The sequence below is a fragment of the Perissodus microlepis genome, chromosome 8, assembly GCF_051167445.1.
Source record: "Perissodus microlepis isolate ML-2025 ecotype Zambia chromosome 8, ASM5116744v1, whole genome shotgun sequence".
NCBI classification, from domain to species: Eukaryota; Metazoa; Chordata; class Actinopteri; order Cichliformes; family Cichlidae; genus Perissodus; species Perissodus microlepis.
In genome coordinates, this window is record NC_140468.1 from 16,058,962 (window position 1) to 16,080,681 (window position 21,720).

At 39.3% G+C, this 21,720-nt stretch overlaps 1 protein-coding gene across 1 annotated transcript; it reads right to left on the reverse strand.

The window, feature by feature from the left end:
* Positions 1-4: 4 nt before the first annotated feature.
* sult1st6 (sulfotransferase family 1, cytosolic sulfotransferase 6) lies at positions 5-14,038 on the reverse strand. Its single transcript, XM_084937765.1, has 7 exons — positions 13,249-14,038; positions 7,033-7,161; positions 5,169-5,266; positions 4,821-4,947; positions 2,926-3,020; positions 1,423-1,603; positions 5-371 (listed from the first exon to the last, which is right to left on the reverse strand). The coding sequence occupies exons 1-7, from the start codon at positions 13,433-13,435 to the stop codon at positions 259-261; spliced, it is 930 nt and encodes a 309-aa protein (XP_084793891.1). The 5' UTR covers positions 13,436-14,038; the 3' UTR covers positions 5-258.
* Positions 14,039-21,720: the final 7,682 nt, after the last annotated feature.

Genomic DNA, 21,720 nt, shown 5'->3' on the forward strand with positions numbered 1-21,720 from the left:
GAATTTATTGTGGAGCATGTTTTTATTGGGAGTACATTTAGATGACCTCCTCTGGAAACGCCACGAGGATGAGTGATTACAGTGTTCAACATCCATACATATTAAACGTGAGTCAAACCATTTTAATTTTATAGCAACTATTTTGTTTGTTTTTTTAAGCCCATGACGGGGTTTTTTCACTTCTGCTGTTTAAGCGTGGCTCAGCGACGGTCATCAGTCTTTGGTTTGCACAGCGAATTCCAGAAACCCCCGGATCCATTAGATGAGGGTCCTGAACGGTATGTCGACGTCCTTCATCTGCTTTTCATAGTCTTCATCAAACAGCTTTGATTGCTCAGCTGTGAAATGGTTTTTCCAATCACCCACTTCACCTGCATATGAAAAGGAAGACAATTTTGTTAAGTTTGAAAATTTATGCTAAAACCTCTATCAATGTTTTTTTTTTTTTTGCACTGATGAATAACTGACTGGTGCTTAAAAAATGTTTTCCAAAACAGTCATATGTAATGCCCACACAGTGTCTCATTTACCGCTAATACATTTATTAAATTATAACATGTAACATACAACATGCGTGTAAACACTGTTTACATTTTGTATCACTGTGGATTTTAAATCAAAAACTGCAAAGTGCAGAATTCCAGCTTGAACTGCTCCGGATGTTTTTCAGCCATTTTTATATGTAGTCATTAGATGATTGATTGACAAGCAGTTTCTTGAGGCCGTAAAATTTCAGAACTTATCAAACAATCCTTTTATTTAAAATTACGTAAGTTTGTTAAACTCATTTTAAGCCTGTGAAAATGTGAGGTTATCTGTATGACTAACTGTAATATTTAGCACCGCACTTTTTTAAAAACCTGGACGTCTGCATTTCAGTCACATCTTGACTGTTTGAGTTAAGATCCACTGTGATGTGTACAGAGGTAAAACTCCCCAAACTGTACCTTTGTTTATAGATGTAATTATATTGTGCTGATTAAATACTTAATGACTGGTTTGTTAAAAGTGAGGGAAAAAACTGAACATGTAATTGTTGCAGAAGCCCAGGCTAACAGCTTCAAATGCCTTGTTTGAACTAAAAATCCTCCAAAACTTTAAAATGACTAATATCTGCCAACAGACTTATTCATTTGAGTGTTAAGTTGTTGTAATGTATAAATAAAATAGAAGCGGGAGCTCAAAATCCAGGGACCTCTAGGGGGTGCCCCTGCACTGAAGGACAGGTAGCAGAGCAGTAATTGCTGCCTTTGAGGAGCTCAGACTGTTCACAAGTTGATTTAACCTTGTGACATTATTACATGAAGATATTTGTGTGTCTGAGACAAATATAGGTGTTCATGACATTTTAACTGCCCTATGTAAGGCACTCACTGGCGACTGAGATTGACTTTCCTGCATATCTTTAATTTAATAGTGCACCTTTTCTCATGAAAGGAGAGATGGACTGGTCAAACACCGGAGATGGGATGCAGGAGTAGTTGGCCATCGGGTTCTCCTTCATGTTTTTAAAGGAGGTGAGCTCCACGATTTGGCTGATGACCTCATCGGAGACCGACAAGTCCAGGTACTTCATGATGCGCTCCACTTCACGCCGAGGATTCTGGGAAAATAAATGTGACAGAGTATGTGCGGAGATTATTCATTTTTAAAATTCACTACAGATGTTCAAACAGATAAAACAAGATGGGATGTCACCACATTACGACTGAAAACAGCAAATACCTGAAGGTAACGGAAAAAGTAAAATCATAAGAAGTGATAAACAAAACACTGCAAACCGGTGAGGAGAGATTACATAACGGAAATCAAATTGGGAGGAGCTGTTAAATGGGAGTTCTTCCTCCTCACTGTGGACAACTGCTCACAGCAGATCATTGCCCTGTTGGGTTTCTCTCTCTAACACTTCAGGGTATTTAGCTTACAATATAAAGTACGCTGATATTTATGAACTGACTGGTCATGTGAAAAAGGATGTTTATCACGGGATTCTGTGCAGTCCTGTGAAAAACTAAGTACACCTTTACTGCTTCAGTTGGTAGAAGCCAGCTAATTAAATGCACTTGATTAACTGATCTTCAGGAAGTGTAAGCACCTCTATAAAAGGTTTGCAAATACAGCATATCAACAGAAAACACCTCATACCAACTGTTAAGTAATCTACAGTTAAATGTGAAGCCATCTGTCCAATAGGTAAAGTTTCACTGAAATTAGATCATGCAAAAGGACAATGGTCACAAGCACAGCAGCAAATCTACAACAAAAGGGCTGGGAAAGAAAATAATAAAGGTAAGCAATGGCCCAATCAAAGTCCACACCTCAAACTAACTGAAATCCTGTGGCAAGACCTGGGTTTAAATAGAGGTCTGCAAACATCAATGAACTAAAGCAACGCTGTAAAAAGGGTCCAAAAGTCCTCCATAACGATGTGAGAGACCGATAAGGTCATACAGAAAAACCTCACTTCAGGTTATTGATGCTAAAGGTGCTTCTACAAGTAACTGAATCACTGGGTGTTTTCCACAGGACTGTGCAGTCCAACTTTCTCTGTCATGCAACTAATACATATATACAGTTCTTTGAACAATATCTCAAAGTATTTTTTTAATTTATATTGAATGTCTTAATGACTTAAGAGTACGGCACATTTGTTTTTAAATCTTCAGAAATAGGAGATTTGCCGGTAGTCACATTGTTTACAAAAAATCTGCTCTTTCTTTTCAGGTGTATGTCAGACAGTTGGCATTACTTTTCTTTTTTTCCTTTATACATGAAGCTGGTCTAAATCTGCATCTATAAAAAGGCTTCCTAATCATTCAATCTCAGCTCTACATTTTAGATCAAAGGAATGCGCTGCGTTTATTACGTTTGCTTTGAAGAAGGTTGCGCAACATGCTTCGGTAATAATCCACGTGTTCTCCTCACCTCTTTCATTTCCTCGTAGAAGAGGTACAGAATATTCCTCTTTTCTCGCTCCAGCCAGTAACCTTTCACATGATCATACCAGGAGCCCCATGACACTGTAGAAGCAGAGCAAAGGCCATTCATTCAAGCAGCTTTGATGAAAACATTTCTCCTACTCCAGTCCAGGTTTATGCTGAGTGTGGAAAAATAATTTTTCCAATAATGACAAACTGAACCACACAGGGACATCAGAGACACCCTGTTTATATTTACGGCTATCGTAAAGCCTCATTAACAGCTTAACATCAACATTTATGACAGTAGGTATTTTAGTAACTGTCGGCTGATAAGAGACTGATAAACTTGACCACCTTTAATGACTTTACAGCTGTGTAACTGCAGAGTGATGACATTATGATTACATAATTCATCATTTCTTTATTTTATACTAGGAAAATCAAAAGTACATACAGTGACAGGGCTCCTTGAAAGCAAAGCATAAAGAAATAAGGGTTGGGTCAAAAGTTGTTAGCTGTGTATTTACACATCAGTATACATTTGCATGAACGGTACATGTTTGCAGTTCCTGGCAAACTGACAAGCCTCTGATTCTTATGAACAAGTTCCATGTTTGTGCCTTGAGCAGTCGAGCGCAACCAGTGAGCCAAGGTGGAATATGAGTTTATGCATGTAATGTTTGAACTTTGCCAGATTTTAGATCTGATTTTACCCGATGAACTTGCACACCCACTCCAATCCCTGGAGGTTATCAAAAGTAGCAAATCATTCAAAGACTGACTGAACCAAAGTGCAGTCTGTGCTCCTCAGGAGGCCTTTCATATCAGCTGCTGTAAGCCCATTTAATGCACAGTACTAATAATATGAGTTTTCCCAAATGTTTGCATATTTGCATGTTAGTTATTGGGTGTTTTATTTATTTATAAATTATTAACTTTATTAGGAATTAATATTGTTTATGTCAGTGTTTAAGCTGCCATGGCAATGTAATTTCCTGCAAACAAAGGATCTATCTTTGAATCTGATTAACTGATGGACCATTAAATTTGTTAAATAAATCAAGCCCAACGAAACATATTATGTACATTTCCACCATATTGTGTTTTATGAAAGGCCACCTTTTTGTTCCCTAATCTTCACCAAACTGGCACAGATGCTTTAATATGTTCCAGTCGAATCAGCAGCAAAGCAGCCAAACTGGTTATATGTCACCAAGATTTTGATTTCTATCAGAACTAAACACGCTCCTCTCAACAAGCTGAGAGGAGTCAGGTAATAATTCACTTTGCATTACCCAACCCAGTGACTTCATTTATAGGTAGTTAACATATATCCAATTGTTAATATAAAGACATTTCAAAAAGTTATTATTTAATGGCCCTACAGCAACCATTAACGTCTTTTTCTAAGGAAATCTTTTTTTTGTCACTCTGGAATGAATGCATTGAGATTTACTAAAGTTGTGTGATTGGTTTCATACTTACAAAGCAAACTATGTTCCTAACAAGGCAAATATGGTGGGAAAAAAGCACAAAAGAAATAAAGAAATCTGCAGAAAGCTAATAAAAATGCATTTACTGCAGTAAAGAAGCAGCTTTTTTATGGCTGTCATGATGAAGAAATATTCCATTTATTTATATTTTTTTTAAAAAAAGTTTACATTTTCATCCAGATCCTCACAAGATATGCGCACTACAGCCACTCAGGGTGCAACTAATCTTATCATGACCACTCAAGCATAAAAGACGGTTACACAAGTTGTCATAGTTTCCATCCACTATCACATATTTTGTTCACAAAAGCCTCCAGGCAACCAAAGACGCTGCTTTGGTGGGTAAACATATAGGGCTATTGATGGCTTAGAATGGGTATGAGGACACAGAGGGAAATATACTTACGCTCTCCTTGCATAAACTTGTGGATGTAGCCATCAAAGGGCCCTGGCTCAGGCTGGGTCTGATTCATAAGATCAAAGTAGTAGTAGCTCACCAGGTTGTCTTTGGCATTGCGTGCCACGTAGATCGCCTTCCCACATGATCAGGAGGAAAACAAAAAGATATTCACAGTACAGAGAACATGTTAGTTGATGAGATTGTGTCTAGATTGGCATTCGTAACCTCCCACCTCATTTACGTGCCGTATCATGAACCGTTTACCTTCAAGCTGCATGAGTTTTCTGTCTAGTAAGAAGCAATAAAATGAGGAATTTCTACTCTCACTGAAGTCTAATAGACAAGAAGTCTCACCTTGCATTTGTTTTCCCAGAATCCAGGAGGCACCAGCTGAAAAGGAAGATGTGTCTTGATAACTCTCGGGGGATCCATTTTTTCCAGAAGATCAAGACCTGAGACATAAATCCAGGGAATTGGACATAGGAAAAACTTAACTTATGTATTCCATGATTTCTCATATATTCCAACCAATGGAAACTGCTTATTAGCATTGTTGAATTTACTTCTTTTTTTTTTAACATGGTTAAAATAACATGGTTAAAAAAAAAAAGTTGACACAGCCATTTAACTTTAGGCAAATTTCCCAAAAAATGTGACAGCAGTATTCATTTAATTCAATTCAATTTTACTTAGCACCAAACCAGTCATCTCAGAGCAACTGTTGTTGTGATTTCTACTAAAATGACCGAATGACTCAGCATATTGTGAACTAATAGGATTTCACCTTATTCTGAGGTATTTGCAAGATCATTTGTAGTAGCCTACTACAAGAGAATGATATCATCCAGCTATTTTGATGTAATGTCATTTAGCTCAGTGTTTTGTTATACAACCTTTTGCATTAACATGGAGCCTTCCAGGTATCTGTTCTTTGAATAACCAACCTGAATTAGAAGAAGCCCTTCTAAAGTTTAATCAACTCTATATCTGTGGTGCTATATCTATGCAAATGACTATGTAAATATTTTCTACACTCGCAATCTCAACCTTTAATATAAAAATATTTCCTGTAAAAAAAAAAAAAAAAAAGGGAAGTTGTTTTGTTTTGTACACTAAAGTTTTTGCACAGATTAAACTACATACATTCATATTTTGTCTTCAAAGGTCATGGGCTAATTTTGTACCTTTTGAACTGAGCCAAAATGCTAAAAGCTAAGTTTGTGGTGACGCTAAACAACTTCAAGCTGTACATATTTAGGCAACATATTACACAACGTAATAAGAAAAGAGAACAAACTAGCACCTAACTATAGCTAAAGTTAGTAACACGCTAATCAGCAGCCCGTTTGTTAGCTTAGTTAGCAACAAGCTAAGAAATAGGACTGAAGGACCGCGCAAGTGCAGCATGCAGCAACACTCAGCACCTTGAGTGTTTTGAAAGGCGCTTTCAAATAAAATGTATTATTATTATTGTTATGAATTCAAAGAAGAAAACTATAGTAAATATTTAAGTCCTGTTTTTACTTTTTCCCAGATGGCTGAAAATGGATAAATACAATATAAAAATGTACCTGACAAAAATAACAAACACAGTAGGGGACCAAGTCTGGATAATCAAGGTAAGAACACCTGAAGTGATTAGAGACTGATGAAACATAGGCATGTTTTCTTGAGTCAACAGTCCAGGGGAGAGAAAGGGTGGCAGGGTAAAGTTCATTATTTTCTTTCTTGTTTCTAATGGTTTGGATATAGTGGTAAGTCTAGCACCCCAGTACATTTAAGATTTCCTTAGACAGTAGTAACACTGACTGTTGTGCCAAAACCCTGCAGCAAAACACTACAGCTACTTTTTTAGCTGTCTGTGACTTATTGTTATAAACCTGCCTGTTAGGTCACCATGACATGCTTGAAAGTTGGCTTCATTGTAAAAATTCAACTGGCTGGTATTAAAGTTTAGTCAAACACAAATATGGCTAATCTGCGTTGGAAAAGCACAGCTGCGTTCACTGAAATGACCCAACTACAGTAACTTTTGTTGATCGCCTACAGAACTCCAGTTCAAGTCTTTTCTTTAGAGGGATATGCTTATGGGTTGAGAACTCATTGACTCATTGAAACATTCCTCCTTGACTTGTTTTTGTGAGTTCTGACATCCTACAACTACATGTTAAACCTGCTGAGTCACAGTAGAGAATAAAAACATAGACAAAACACACACCTGAAGGGATGGGAGGTGGGGAGAAGATCTCTAGGAATGGACTGCGGACAGGTGTGGGGGCTCGTTTGCAGGCCTCAGCATCTCCATTGTGAAGGAGCAGGTCAACAATTTCCTGGGTCCATGTAGTCCCTGTGAGACAGAGACATCAAACGGTGAACTGCTAATTCTCACCACATTGAGTAAAAACATTAACAACAGTCCAGTCTTAGTCTTAGTGGTGCCACATTACAGCAGATTCCACAGTCTAAAAAATTAGTCCAGAGACTGAAGGGCAGGAAAAGTAGTCTGTCTTTGTTGTTTGTTTGCTTAAATTATAACTCTCACACTTCATGAAGGCGTAATTACAGGATTAGTCTAGAGCAGGGGTGGCCAACCCGCGGCTCTCGAGCCGCATGCGGCTCTTTGCCTGGTTTCATGCGGCTCTTACGTTCATATCAAAGTTTGTGTTTGTGTTTTGGGTTTTTTTATGTTGTTGTTTTAAAATGTGCGCGTTCGCTTCGCTTGAGTTCAATACGGTATTTTCATCAAATGCGCATGTGTGTGAGATGAAAATACCGCAAAGTTTCCCAGTAGGAGCAAGTTCGCCCTTAAAATGGCAGGAAAAAAATGCACAGCAAAAAGAAAATATGAAGATGAACACAGGACGTTTTTAACAGAGTGGGAGAGTTTATATTTTTTTGTTGAACGCAATGGCAAGCCATTCTGCCTTAATGTCAGACGTCATTAGCGCATTTCAAAGCTTCAAATCTTCAGCGCCACTTCGGCTCACTCCATGCTAACATCGACCAGGAATTTCCAAAAGGGACTGAACTTCGCAAGCACGAGTTGGCCACTTTGAAAAGTCAGGCAGAAAAGCAGATACAGTTTTTCCAAAAATTTACGAATCGGTCAGAGACCATAACGCTCGCATCCTATCAGCTGTAGTGATGGGTCGTTCGCGAACGAAATGGCTCTTAGAGCCGGGTCTTTGAAGTGAACGATGCGAGCCGTTTTGTTTGTTTGTTTTTTTCTTTCTCCTGCCCTCTCTTTCACTTTTTTTCGCTTCACGCTGCAAGTCACCCTTGTGTTTGCGCTGAGCAGAGACGGCAAACAGAGCCTTGCGTTTGCGCCCCTCCTCCCCCTGCTCAGCGCTGAGCTGAGGGGGCTGGGCGGTAGTTACACTCGCAACAGCAGTAGCACACAACAAGAGCAGGAGGGAGAGGGAAAGAAAGAGAGCCGGGAGCAACAACAAGAGACGACACCGTCACATTGGAAAGGTACAGTAAAGAAAATGAGTGACACCAAGAAAATAAGCAAAGTCTGGAACCATTTCAATCTTATTGACAAAACAAAGGCAGAGTGTAGAGTCTACAAGAAAAGGATATCATATAGAGCTGGCTCCACAAACAACATGTACAGGCACCTAAGAACTGTCCACCCATCAGTGCAATGGGAAGATAAAACGCAGTCAGTTGAGTGTGATATTAATATTTCTAAATGCCAGCCATTGCCTTAATTAAAGATCTGGGCGTTCTTTTTTCCATATTTTAATTTATATTTTATTGTGTTGTGGTTTGCAGTGTTTTGTGTTGCTTCACTTTAAATTTGTTTAAAAGGAAAAAGCTGAAAATATAAGTAGTTAAAAGTTGAAATGTATGAAATGTAAATAGCTGGTTTCTGTATTTTATAATTTATTTATTACATTTTATGTGGAGGGAATAAATAAAAGTATATTTACAGTGGCCCCTAGAGACAAAGCACGTACACACTCCAAAACACAACGGAAGTGCTCCAGGATGCTAGGGGCCGTGTTGAGCTTTTGTTACCTAGTGGCTACACAAGCCAGGAAGTACCAACAATCGGATTGGGTGTGTGGTAGTAACAGGTAAATGAAGTTTTTTCTTTTTAATTATTTGAATATATATATATATATATATGAGTGTTTGTGTATTAATACAAAAACAATAGACATATGAATTCGATTGTGTAATTTCAGTGATCTAGGTAGCTCTGTTTTGGAAGTTTAGTTAACGCTAGAAATGTGTTTTGGAGTTTGTACGTGCTTTGGAATTTCTAAGTGCTTTGGAGTTTGTACGTGTTTCGTCTCTAGGGGCCCCCATAAATATTTATATATAAACATACATAAAGAAAACCAAGTTTTTTTACATTACTAATTCCTTTTGTGCATAATTTTATATTGTTGTTGATAATTAATTAATTAAAGCAACAAAACAACCTGAAGAGCCGGTTGGGAGCTGAAAGAGCCGGCTCTTTTTAGTGAGCCGAGCCGAAAGAGCCGGTTCTCTAAAAAGAGCCGGTTCTCTAAAAAGAGCCGGAAATCCCATCACTAATCAGCTGGCTTGGAACATTGCACGGGCTAAAAAGGCATACAATGAAGGGGAGTTCGTTAAAAATGCCTCAGTGACGTTGTTGAAATCTTGTCTCCTGAAAACGACAAATTAAAACGCATGGTATCAGACGTCCAACTGTCCCGCCACACTGTTGAACACAGAATATTGGACATTAACACGGCTATTGAATCACAGTTGCACTCTGACCTTCAAGCATGTGAGTATTTTAGTGTGGCATTGGATGAGTGTTGTGATATACAAGACAAGCCTCAGTTGGCAATATTTGCACGGTCTGTGTCAAACGATTGTGTGATCAAAGAAGAACTCCTGGATATTGTGCCATTAAAAGACAGAACCCGTGGCATAGATGTGAAAGAAACCATGATGGCTGCATTTGAAAAAGCAAATCTGCCCATAACGAAATTAACTGCAATAGCCACGGATGGAGCACCAGCCATGATGGGATCTGTGAACGGGCTTGTGGGGCTGTGCAAAGCTGATCAAACTATTCCTGACTTTTGGAATTTCCACTGCATCATCCACATGGAGCAACTCGTGTCTAAATCATTGAATTTAGATAACGTCATGAAGCCTGTGATGGAAATCGTCAACTATATCCGCACACATGCGCTTAACCACAGGCAATTCAAGAATCTCATCGCTGAGCTGGACCAAGGGCTTCCAGGTGACCTGCCGCTGCAGTGCACTGTGAGGTGGCTGTCAAAAGGCCAGGTACTCTCTCGCTTCTTTGAGCTTTTGGATGCCGTGAAACTGTTTATGGAAAAGAAGGACAAGGACTATCCCGAGCTCTCGGACCTCAAGTGGATTATGGATCTGGCCTTTTTGGTCGACATGCTGTGTCACTTGGACAGACTGAACCTGACCCTGCAGGGTAAGTTAAAAATGCTGCCTGACCTGGTGCAAAGTGTGTTTGCGTTTGTCAACAAACTGAAGCTGTTCAAGACACATATTCAAAAGGGAGATTTAACGCATTTTCCCACTCTGCTAAAAGCCAGCGGGCAAGTCGCCAGCGCCGCCCTGAGTAAGCAAAGAGCCAGATATGCAACACTGATTGAAAACTTGCACGAAAGCTTCGTGACCCGGTTCCATGATCTACAATTGAAAAGGCCACAGATTACGTTCCTCGTCGACCCATTTAATGCAGAGACCGGCTGTTTGAAAGTCCCGCTAGTCACAGATGAAGCTGCGGCTGAGTTGGAGATGATCGATCTTTGTGAAGAGGACCAATTGAAACCTGCTTTAAGGGAAGGGGCCATTGAGTTCTGGAAAAGTGTGCCAATGGAAAAATACCCCAATGTCAAACGGGCTGCGCTTAAGATACTGTCAATGTTTGGGTCAACATACGTCTGCAAGTCTGTGTTTTCTACCCTAAAACATGTGAAATCAAAGCATCGATCTGTTCTGACTGACACACATGTGAAAGAATTGCTTCGAGTGGCAACAACGGAATACAAGCCAGATTTAAAGAGGATTGTTCAAGGCAAGGAATGCCAGAAGTCCCACTAAACAACATGCATTGTAAAAGTAAATGCTATTGTAGATTATTACAGGGAGTGCAGAATTATTAGGCAAATGAGTATTTTGTCCACATCATCCTCTTCATGCATGTTGTCTTACTCCAAGCTGTATAGGCTCGAAAGCCTACTACCAATTAAGCATATTAGGTGATGTGCAACTCTGTAATGAGAAGGGGTGTGGTCTAATGACATCAACACCCTATATCAGGTGTGCATAATTATTAGGCAACGTCCTTTCCTTTGGCAAAATGGGTCAAAAGAAGGACTTGACAGGCTCAGAAAAGTCAAAAATAGTGAGATATCTTGCAGAGGGATGCAGCAGTCTCAAAATTGCAAAGCTTCTGAAGCATGATCATCAACCAATCAAGCGTTTCATTCAAAATAGTCAACAGGGTCGCAAGAAGCGTGTGGAAAAACCAAGGTGCAAAATAACTGCCCATGAACTGAGAAAAGTCAAGCGTGCAGCTGCCAAGATGCCACTTGCCACCAGTTTGGCCATATTTCAGAGCTGCAACATCACTGGAGTGCCCAAAAGCACAAGGTGTGCAATACTCAGAGACATGGCCAAGGTAAGAAAGGCTGAAAGACGACCACCACTGAACAAGACACACAAGCTGAAACGTCAAGACTGGGCCAAGAAACATCTCAAGACTGGTTTTTCTAAGGTTTTATGGACTGATGAAATGAGAGTGAGTCTTGATGGGCCAGATGGATGGGCCCGTGGCTGGATTGGTAAAGGGCAGAGAGCTCCAGTCCGACTCAGACGCCAGCAAGGTGGAGGTGGAGTACTGGTTTGGGCTGGTATCATCAAAGATGAGCTTGTGGGGCCTTTTCGGGTTGAGGATGGAGTCAAGCTCAACTCCCAGTCCTACTGCCAGTTTCTGGAAGACACCTTCTTCAAGCAGTGGTACAGGAAGAAGTCTGCATCCTTCAAGAAAAACATGATTTTCATGCAGGACAATGCTCCATCACACGCGTCCAAGTACTCCACAGCGTGGCTGGCAAGAAAGGGTATAAAAGAAGAAAAACTAATGACATGGCCACCTTGTTCACCTGAGCTGAACCCCATTGAGAACCTGTGGTCCATCATCAAATGTGAGATTTACAAGGAGGGAAAACAGTACACCTCTCTGAACAGTGTCTGGGAGGCTGTGGTTGCTGCTGCACGCAATGTTGATGGTGAACAGATCAAAACACTGACAGAATCCATGGATGGCAGGCTTTTGAGTGTCCTTGCAAAGAAAGGTGGCTATATTGGTCGCTGATTTGTTTTTGTTTTGTTTTTGAATGTCAGAAATGTATATTTGTGAATGTGGAGATGTTAATTTATTTTCACTGGTAAAAATAAATCATTGAAATGGGTATATATTTGTTTTTTGTTAAGTTGCCTAATAATTATGCACAGTAATAGTCACCTGCACACACAGATATCCCCCTAAAATAGCTAAAACTAAAAACAAACTAAAAACTACTTCCAAAAACATTCAGCTTTGATATTAATGAGTTTTTTGGGTTCATTGAGAACATGGTTGTTGTTCAATAATAAAATTATTCCTCAAAAATACAACTTGCCTAATAATTCTGCACTCCCTGTATATTTTTGTTTGTAGACTTGGTTGAACTGAGAGTTTGTGTGTGTGAGACAGTGCACACAATGTTCATTGTTGAAAATGACTGGCCTGTGGTTTTAGTACTGTAGGAGTCCATTTCTGTCATTATCATGTTGGTGTGTGACATTTACAATAAATCTGGCTGAGCAGAGATGTGTGTATTTTGTGTGTGTGTGTGTGTGTGTGTGTGTGTGTGTGTGTGTGTGTGTGTGAGAGAGAGAGAGAGAGAGAGAGAGGGAGGAAAGGATGGGTGATGTTCATGTGTGCCCATGCGTATGATGTGGCTCTTTGCAATAACACAGTAAAAAAAAGTGGCTCTTGGTCTCTGACTGGTTGGCCACCCCTGGTCTAGAGTTACTGGTGTTTTCCTTTATTGCCTGCTTGTTTAAGCAGTTACACACACACAATGTTTTAGTAGACTTAGTGGAAAAACTACTTAACAATCAAGTAATGGAAGAAGAAGAAAGCATTAACACCACAATGGAAAAATATTTCCTCACAAGTTAAAGTCCTGCATTAAAGAGAAAAGGGAAAGTGTGCTTCATTTTCTATGCTGTTTTGGCAGTGCAGTCCTGCATACGATCATATTTTCATGTAACATCTGAATTTGCAACAGATAAGGAAAAAACACAGTATTTTTCTCCATACCCGTGAGTGGAAGTGTAAAGTGTTAGAAATGTAAGCACGCAAATAAAGCTGCTTGAGATCAGTACTTTGTCTAACACTGTTTCTGAGTACCTGCTTTGGGGTAGGTGGCGATGAGGAGGTCCGATGGATCGGGACGAAAAGCCCAGATGTTGTCCCAGTTGTTGGCGATGTAGTTCATGAGAGGCACTCCTCTGACTGGGATGAGAGGGAAGCGTGTGATGGAGGAGCTGGCCTTCTGAATGGCCTCGCTATAGGTCATGTCTTTCTCCTCTAACATTTTTTACACTGCCAAAAGCTGCCTCAAGGAAATCAAGAACAAAGAGCTAAAATCTGCCTTTTTTAAATTGAAGAAGAAAAAAAAAACTTCAACAAACTCCCGAGGTCCTGCCTTCAGCTGTCTGTATCAAACACTCACTGCTGATTTGCCTGTGAGCCACATAAATCCCAGCTTCTAATGGTCCTGTTCTTCCTGATTGGCAGTCCCACAGTCAGCGTGTTTACTTCCTTGTTAAACTGTCATTATCTCCTCCTTGCATGATCCCGGCCAACAGCAGCGCTGCCTTGTTTCCTCTTGATTTCTCGTGGTCTGCAGCGTAAGTCGCCTCCCAGATCTGAATGCGGGAGCAGGAGTCTCTCAGCGGCCTCTCAGAAACAATGAACTCCCAGCTGAAGTCTGAGTGCCTCAGTCACTTTAAAACGTGTTTCTTTTTGCCCCTCTTTCTATCTTTGTAAGCTGGCTCCCTGAGTGCTTGTACCCAGGTTCTTATCAGTCTGCGATCACTGGAACTTGCACCAGCAGACCTACACTAAAGTGCCCTTATGTAACGTTCCTAGTTACGTATGAATTCCACTTTTCCTCACAATACTGTCTTGACTGCTTCCTCTGTAATCTGAGGAAGGAAAAAGGGAGGGTCTCAAAAAATCCTGCAAACCACAGAGAGGTGGACTTACATGTGGAGAGTACAAATGAAATGGATTTAAACTTCACAGTTAAATGTGTAACTCTGTGTAAAACACTCTGACCGCTTGCGTTTCTTGGTCTTTTAACATAGTTGTGTTGATTGATTCACACTTTTTAATCACAATTTTAAAAAACAACCACTTTTTAATCACAATCAGAAAATTAGTGGCCAATCTTTACAAAAGCACATTTGGACTTTGATCCTTCAAAGTAAACAAAATGTTGACCTAATTCCAGTAAAAGAGTGCATGGCAGGGGTCTCATTTCATATTGTATTGTCTTACAAGAAGAAAAATGTTTTTGTCTAGACACGCTGCTGGAGATTTATATGGACTTCATAGGTTATCTATTCAGCCAGATGAAAGTGTTTAGACTTTACATTCCAGGATTTTCAGAGTTAATATCCTGCCAGCGATAGAAACAATATTTTCACTATAAATAGGTTGAGCTGTCTCAGTGAAGTTCAAGAATGTTTTTATAAAAACTGTCTGGGAAAGTTGAGAAATTTGTAACTTTAAAGCACCCTGAAGTGCACGGCTTCCTAACAATTCCTTTCCATCATATTTATATTACAAGTTCTAGTGTCTGTCTATACATGGAGGAAACATCAGATAAGTTACAGTTCCTGTATACTGTGCATCAGTACTATTGCACAAACTTACAGTACTTTGCAAAAGTCTTGAGTTAGTCTTAATTTTCACTTGTATTTTTAAGAAAATTTAAAATAGGTGCAGCAATTAGTTATTAAAAAAGTTTGCAAACATTCATTAAAATAAAGTATATAACACAAAAACAGAGCCTGAAAGCTAATATTGGGTGTGACCACCTTTATTTCTCAACAAAGCCCGAACTCCCTCAGGCAGCTTTCTTGTCATTTCTTAAAGTCGTCTACAGGAATAGTTCTCCAGGCTTCTTGAAGAATGTGATGGCATCAGCCACACAGGGGTAAATCAGTCCATTTTTTCACTTTATTAGTTTGCTTTGCAGTTTTCTTCATTAATATAATTCATTAATCATTTGGTTAAACCTAACACTGATATTATGAGGCGCGCACATAGTAGCATTGTGTGGTTTTTCTAAAATGTTTTTTTATATTATGTTTCTCTTTCTTTGAGTTACCTGGGTTTGGGCGGTGGCTGTTTCCTGTCTGGGAAAAAGGTGTGGCTGAGGACTCTGGGAACAAAATGCCTGCTCGGCAGGACCAACCATGGGCTTACCTGGAGCAGGGGTGTTTTAGGTTTAGTTAGGTTATTCTGTGCTTAGTTAATATTAGGCTGTGTCCCAATTCAGGGTCTGCACGCTTGACGCACGCGCACTACGCGTACTACGCGTACTACGTGTACTACGTACGGTGCGTACAAGAAGTACAAGAAGTGCGGAAGTGATAGGCTTGTGAAATGGGACGGTCTAGCCTTCGTCGCGCTGTTCAGGTTGCCTAGCAACCATGATACTAACCGCAAGAAACGTTACATACAGCTTTGTGTGACAGAAATGAAGGAGAAAAAATGTTTTGTTGGTCATTCATTATTGTCATGACATCACTTTGATTAGTTGAGTATCTGAGGCTGAGACCACGGGACTGTAAAACATGATTGTTGGGCTTCATTTCTGTACCGAACAGTTATTTCAAGATTAGTTAGTAAATAACAATTAGCTGATGTTGTTCATGAGATTAAAATCATCTCACTGTGGTAATGTAAATATAATATGGCCAATATTATAGTATTGTCAGATTATTATGATATATATATATATATATAGATATATATATATATACATCACTTATTTAACATTTGCACATAAATAAGTGATGTCATATTCAGTACTTACTTTTGACAGTTCACTCTTCTTCTGCCGTATTTTGCGGCAAAATTATCCACACCCACCGCCGCGCTATGAATTGTGGGATATATGGGACCACGAAGCGTGCACCGGACCACGCTTGATATTTGGGGAAATCGATGGCGCATTTGGAGTATGCATTTGAAGTACACTTCGGATTGGGACAGCCGTCGTCGCGTGGCGGTGACGTAATCACACTTAAAATGCGTACTTCAAGCGTACAGACCCTGAATTGGGACACAGCCTTAGTGTGTGTTTTTGTTTCCCCCCCTATTGTGTGTAAATGGTTTGGCCAAATCATTATAAAAGCTACCCTCATGTGTCTTTGTAATTAGGTCAGTTTGTGAGTTAAGTTGTGTCTCACTTTGTTTTGTTTAAGCTTCTGTAAATTCCTTTTTGTAGAGTTATATTTAGTTGACCTCTTTTATGGGCCTGCTAAGTATGTTTTTGAATTTTGTTAATTTTGGACTTTTTGAGGGTTAAAATAAAGAAAACCCTTTTTGAAGATACTTTTTTGCCTGTGTCCTCTTTGCTTTGGCTGCTTGGTCCCCCACAAAGAACATTAAAAGCGCTTCTTTGGATGTTGGCTGACTTCTGTTCTCTGTCAAGATGATCCCACACTGCTTCAATAATGTCGAGGTCCGGGCTCTGGAGGAATAAGGAAATATTTTGTTCTATCCCTGTCAAACTGTCATCATTGGCATTTTTCATAAATTCAGCAAAGAAATGTTTTTTAACCGTAAATTGATGGCACACTGTCATATCTTCATTAATAGTACCGTTCCTGACTTGAATACAACTAGCTTTTCTGCTTTACCACAACCAGTTATGCCTGAGGTGGATCTGAATCCTCCGTTGGACACAGTACAACGATCTTTGCCCGCCTCTAGTGTGCACATAAATTTGTCTTTAGGCAGAAACATACTGATAAGAGCAGAAATGCTCATTAGCAGTGTAGTGGTACTAGTAGTATAAAATAATTTTATTATTATTCATTGTTTGAAGTTTTGATGCAAGGATAAAAAAACAAAACAGGAAATAACCATGTTTATGATTAAGAAATGTTATGTGCTCATTCTTGTTCTCACAGTGTGCAATTTCTATATCAAAATGTCCATTTTCAAATAAGATTTTCAGTTTCCTGATCTTTCAATCTGCACAATATAACAAAATTATATTATTTAACAAACTGTTATAAGTGGTGGCCATTAATTATAATCAGTAGTACCCACCACGAAAAAAGGATATCGTTTCCATGTCTTAAAGAAGAAGCCAATGCTGAAGTGCATTAACCCTGGATTCTGTGTAATAACCAGAAGTGTCTTCTCTGGTTCTAACAGAGGTGTCAAACATAAGGCCCGGCGGCCAGAATCAGTCCAACCAGGACTCTAATTCAGCCCCACTGGGCAGCTTTAGAAAATGTGAAGGAGTTAAGAGATTTTGGAACTTTTAACTAACTTTTCATAAGTTTTACACCTTTTCCTGATGATAAAAACGTTTAACCCTCAGTGCCATTCATACTACGCCAAAGTAATTAAATAATAGATAACAAATTAAGTCACAGGAAAGTTCCTGTTTATGTGCTATTATTGAGTTCACAATAAATTAACAAACACTTTGTTATAATCAGAGGAGAGTCAGTGCAGTGAACTTTGTAACCATGTAGCTTCACTGGTCTTAACATCCCTAGTCTAGATTAAGCTGCATGCATGTTTGTTGTGGCGGAGCAGCCGGAGTGTTTGAGGTGTGGACCCAAAAGCAGACACGGGAGAACAAAACTTAATCTTAACAGAAAGCGAGCCATTTATTGAGGCTGGTATCCAAAGCAAAAACAAGACAAGGCGAGTTGCGGAAAAAAGGAAACTAAAAACTTAAACTGTGCTAAACTAAAACTAAACATGAAAACTGTGACATGGAGACTTGCAGCGACATGATACGAGACAAGCAGACAACCCAACACTAAACAGAGGGAAACAGAACGTAAATACACTGAAGGATAATGAGGAAAGTGGAAACACCTGGGGAAACAGAGCTGACATAAATTAACATGACGCCACAGGGGAAGCAAATCTAAACACACTGAACATGGAAACAAGACTTTCAAAATAAAACAGGAAACATGTACAGACATGAACTGGGACACGCAAGCTTGAAACAAGAGACAGAGAGAACGAGCGAGAGTGATAGAGCAACACCGAGGAGAAAGACATGTGGGGAAAGTACACAGACAAGGAGATAGAAGAATAGAATAGGTAGAATAGAATAATCCTTTCATTGTCCCACAAGGGGAAATTTGGTTGTATCAGCAGCAAAAACACACATATACAAACAGAACAGGACACAGAACAGAAACACAATTTTTACATATTTATATCATGGACAGTAGTTACCAAAGCAGAGTACTGTACAGTTATTAAAAATAGAGTGCATATAAGAGGCAAACCCAGGTTGTAGTGTGCAAACAGAGCAGGATACTGAAAGATGTTTATATAGTTAAGAATATTTAGAATAATTAGAAAAGTGCAGATTGTGTATTGTACCTGCGCATTAAAAAATTGACATGTAACTTCCAATAAGTTAGTGTATATATAAACTGAGAAAAGTAATGTGCAAGTTATAACACATGGCAAACAGAAAAAGACACATATACAAGGAGAAGTGGATGATAACATGAACTAGACTAAACCTAAACTAAGACAAACTAATAATAACCCTAGAACTTAACATTATCTGATAAGTAATCAAAAAATGCAAAATAACTCAAAATGCTGGGTCACAGCCCCAGCCCCCTGACAATGTTGTTGTTATTGCTCTGTTTCTTTTTTAGTTGGGAGGCTGAATGTCCCCTTGCCTTGATAACTGTCTGGTCAGTTAAATTCTTTTACCAGGTAAGGTAAGCAGGTTTTGTCCTTTGACTGCTCAGTAGCCCAGATTCTGCCTAAATTATTAACAGCAGCAAGTCTTAATAAGCTGACTCAGATCTGACAGATGCAGCACACTAAATTTGGTTGTGTTTCTGGCTTCTGGAGACAGTGGATGCTCTAGTCAAGAAAAATAAAGAGAACTTGTTTCTAGTTTTAAGAATTTCTTCAGTCAATCGTACTAAATATTTTCACTTAACATGAAAAATAGAGCCAAGCACAAACAGAATAGAATAGAATAGAATTCAACTTTATTGTCATTGCACATGCACAGGTACAGGGCAACGAAATGCAGTTTGCATCCATCCAGAAGTGCTTTAGTGATATAGATATATTACAATATATATTAGCAATACAGGTTTTATACAAAGATTTTATAGCTGGCATGAACTCAGTGCTGTGACTGTGGAGCATGCTTTTAGCACCTTATCTGAAGCATTTATTCCTGTTCTGCCTGGAAAACATGTTGGGATGTGTTTACTGATATTTCTATTCCATTTCTAAGGGATATCCTTTTGTGATTTTCAGCTTTAAGAAATTATTTCATAAAACTATCCCTATATATACACATACAGCCTGTAACATACATGCTTTAAGCATTCCAACATGCAGTTCTGCAGATAAAGGTCAAAATGTTTTTCTTGTGCCTCACCGTGTTAGGTCCAGATGTAGGCTGAGTAAGTAGAACAACAGCTGTGTTAAATCTGTGCAACTCCCCACATTCACATCTGGGGAATCGCTCGTGTTTGCTTCTCTTGGCTGTCTGCTGCGCAGCTCCATCGGGGCAGGTATGTATTTCTGGAAATGAAACAGCAGTCAAATGAGATTTCATTAATAAATCAACAGCCTGAAACCATTAAAGATTAAAACAGAGGGTAATAGTGAATAAACTTGAGATTGGGTCCATGCTTTTTAGAGACTCTGCATTTCAGATCTGCACAGTAGTTGAAGTGTGCTGTGGTGCAGGTGAGCACGCCACTGGCCTTCTCCTCCGTTAATCCCACGTACGGTACACCTCACTGACAGGCAATAATAAGTCAAGGCTAAGTGATTGCTCATTTTCTGCTGAGATTTTCATGGTAGTTTTCAGTTGACCTGCCTAAAATCAAACTAATCACTAAAAGAAGTGATTTTCATTTTGTATCTTTCCATAAAAGCTTCATTCCACTGTATTCCACTTCATTCAATCCACTTGCTGGCAGATGGGGGGCATTTTGACTGAAAAAGGACTCCCTGCATAAATGAATAGTAGCAAAACACATGGTGATTCACAAGGAGATGCATTATTAACAAAAAGTTCTTTGTGTTCTTGATGTCTCAGAGAAAAATGACAGCACAGCAAGAGACGACTGAGTAAAGAAGGAGTTCAGAGCAGAGTCGAGTTTTCAAAATATTACTATTCAATACCTAAAGTAGTAGAAGACAGCAGTGCAGATGTGTCATTTTGTTCTACTCTATTTTGCAGTGAGGAAAGTCCAACATGGAGTTAAACGTTTACATTTTATGCACTTTTGCATAGTTTTAATTATCTGAGCTTATCTGAGCGAGGCTAATGTACCATAAGCTGATTATTTTTTATCTTGTGCACACAAATATTTCCTTGAACAACTTATCTTGTATGTGGTAATTATTTATCATGTGCACAAACAATAATTTATTACACATGACATCACCAGGGTTGTTTTCATGGTAATTGTGGGCTTTTAATGATTTCTTTGAACTGATTGCACAGCATGCATCAATGACTTTAAAAAAGTAGAATTGATGGCACATGTTTGAATTTATTTTGGATTTTCTTTAATCCAAGGGTCAGAATTGTACATACAGGCTTAAATATATACTTACACAGTATATATTTGGGTAATGTCCTTTATCAAGTTACACCTTGACCAGACACTGTTTGTAGCTAACAGCTGGCATCTGGTATAATTCAGGCTGAATATTTGACCGCTCTTCTTGGCAGAATCAATAGTTTATTTAGATCAGTGGCCCTCCTGGCACGGACTTCTAAGGTTTCTAAGTGTAGTCCACAAATTTTCAACAGGGTTGAAGTTGGGGCTTTGGGCCGGCCATTCCAGAAGCTTAATGTTAGCCTGCTTTATCCATTGCTAAAACCACTTTTGACTTGTTTGGCATCATTGACCTGTTGGAACAACCAACCATATCCAAGATTTACCTTTTTGGCTGTTGATTTGAGGTGAAGTTGAAGAGTTTGACGGTCATCCTCCTTCATTATTCCATCCAGTTTGTGCAATGCACCAGTATCACTGGCAGCAAAACATCTCAAGAGCATGAATCTACAAGCACATAAATACAAGAATGGTCTCTGTTGTAGACTAATCCATTAAGGGATAGTTTATTGGAAGCTTGGCGTTTATGGGTCTTATATACAAGAAGATGTGGCATGCACCAAGCTGACAAAACAGCTATCTTTGTGTGGTCATGCAGTGAAAAAAGTGCATAACCACACAGATGTCTTAAGTTGATGACGAAGGAACACTGAGTTTTTCTCATATAAAACACAGGAAGATGTGAATTCTGAAGCAGTTCTTGCTTTTAGTGATCCAATGCAGATCTTACACTGCAAAAGATTAAATTAACATAGAGAGGGGAAAACAACAAGTTATGTGTGACCCATGAGGTTGTCCTGTTGGTTCTCTTCTGTTCGGCTTGTGCCATTTTATTTCTTTAAGTGAAATTGGTGGGTGGAGCTGACCTGGCTCACATTTCACTACACCTGTGCAGGCTCGGATGGGCTTGGAGGGACAAGAGCAGTTTATCAAATCCTCCAACACCGTCTTTTCCAGTGGCTGACAGAGCTTTCGTGTCATATGCACA

What these genes read in the sequence shown, in the direction of transcription:
- sult1st6 (XM_084937765.1), bottom strand. Translation starts at nt 13,435, where the DNA reads ATGTTAGAGGAGAAAGACATGACCTATAGCGAGGCCATTCAGAAGGCC. An exon ending in CAAGTTTATGCAAGGAGAGC is followed by an intron (nt 3,021 to 4,820) that starts GTAAGTATATTT and finishes CTGCTTCTACAG; the next exon opens with TGTCATGGGGCTCCTGGTAT. An exon ending in CTCTCCTTTCATGAGAAAAG is followed by an intron (nt 372 to 1,422) that starts GTGCACTATTAA and finishes TTTCATATGCAG; the next exon opens with GTGAAGTGGGTGATTGGAAA.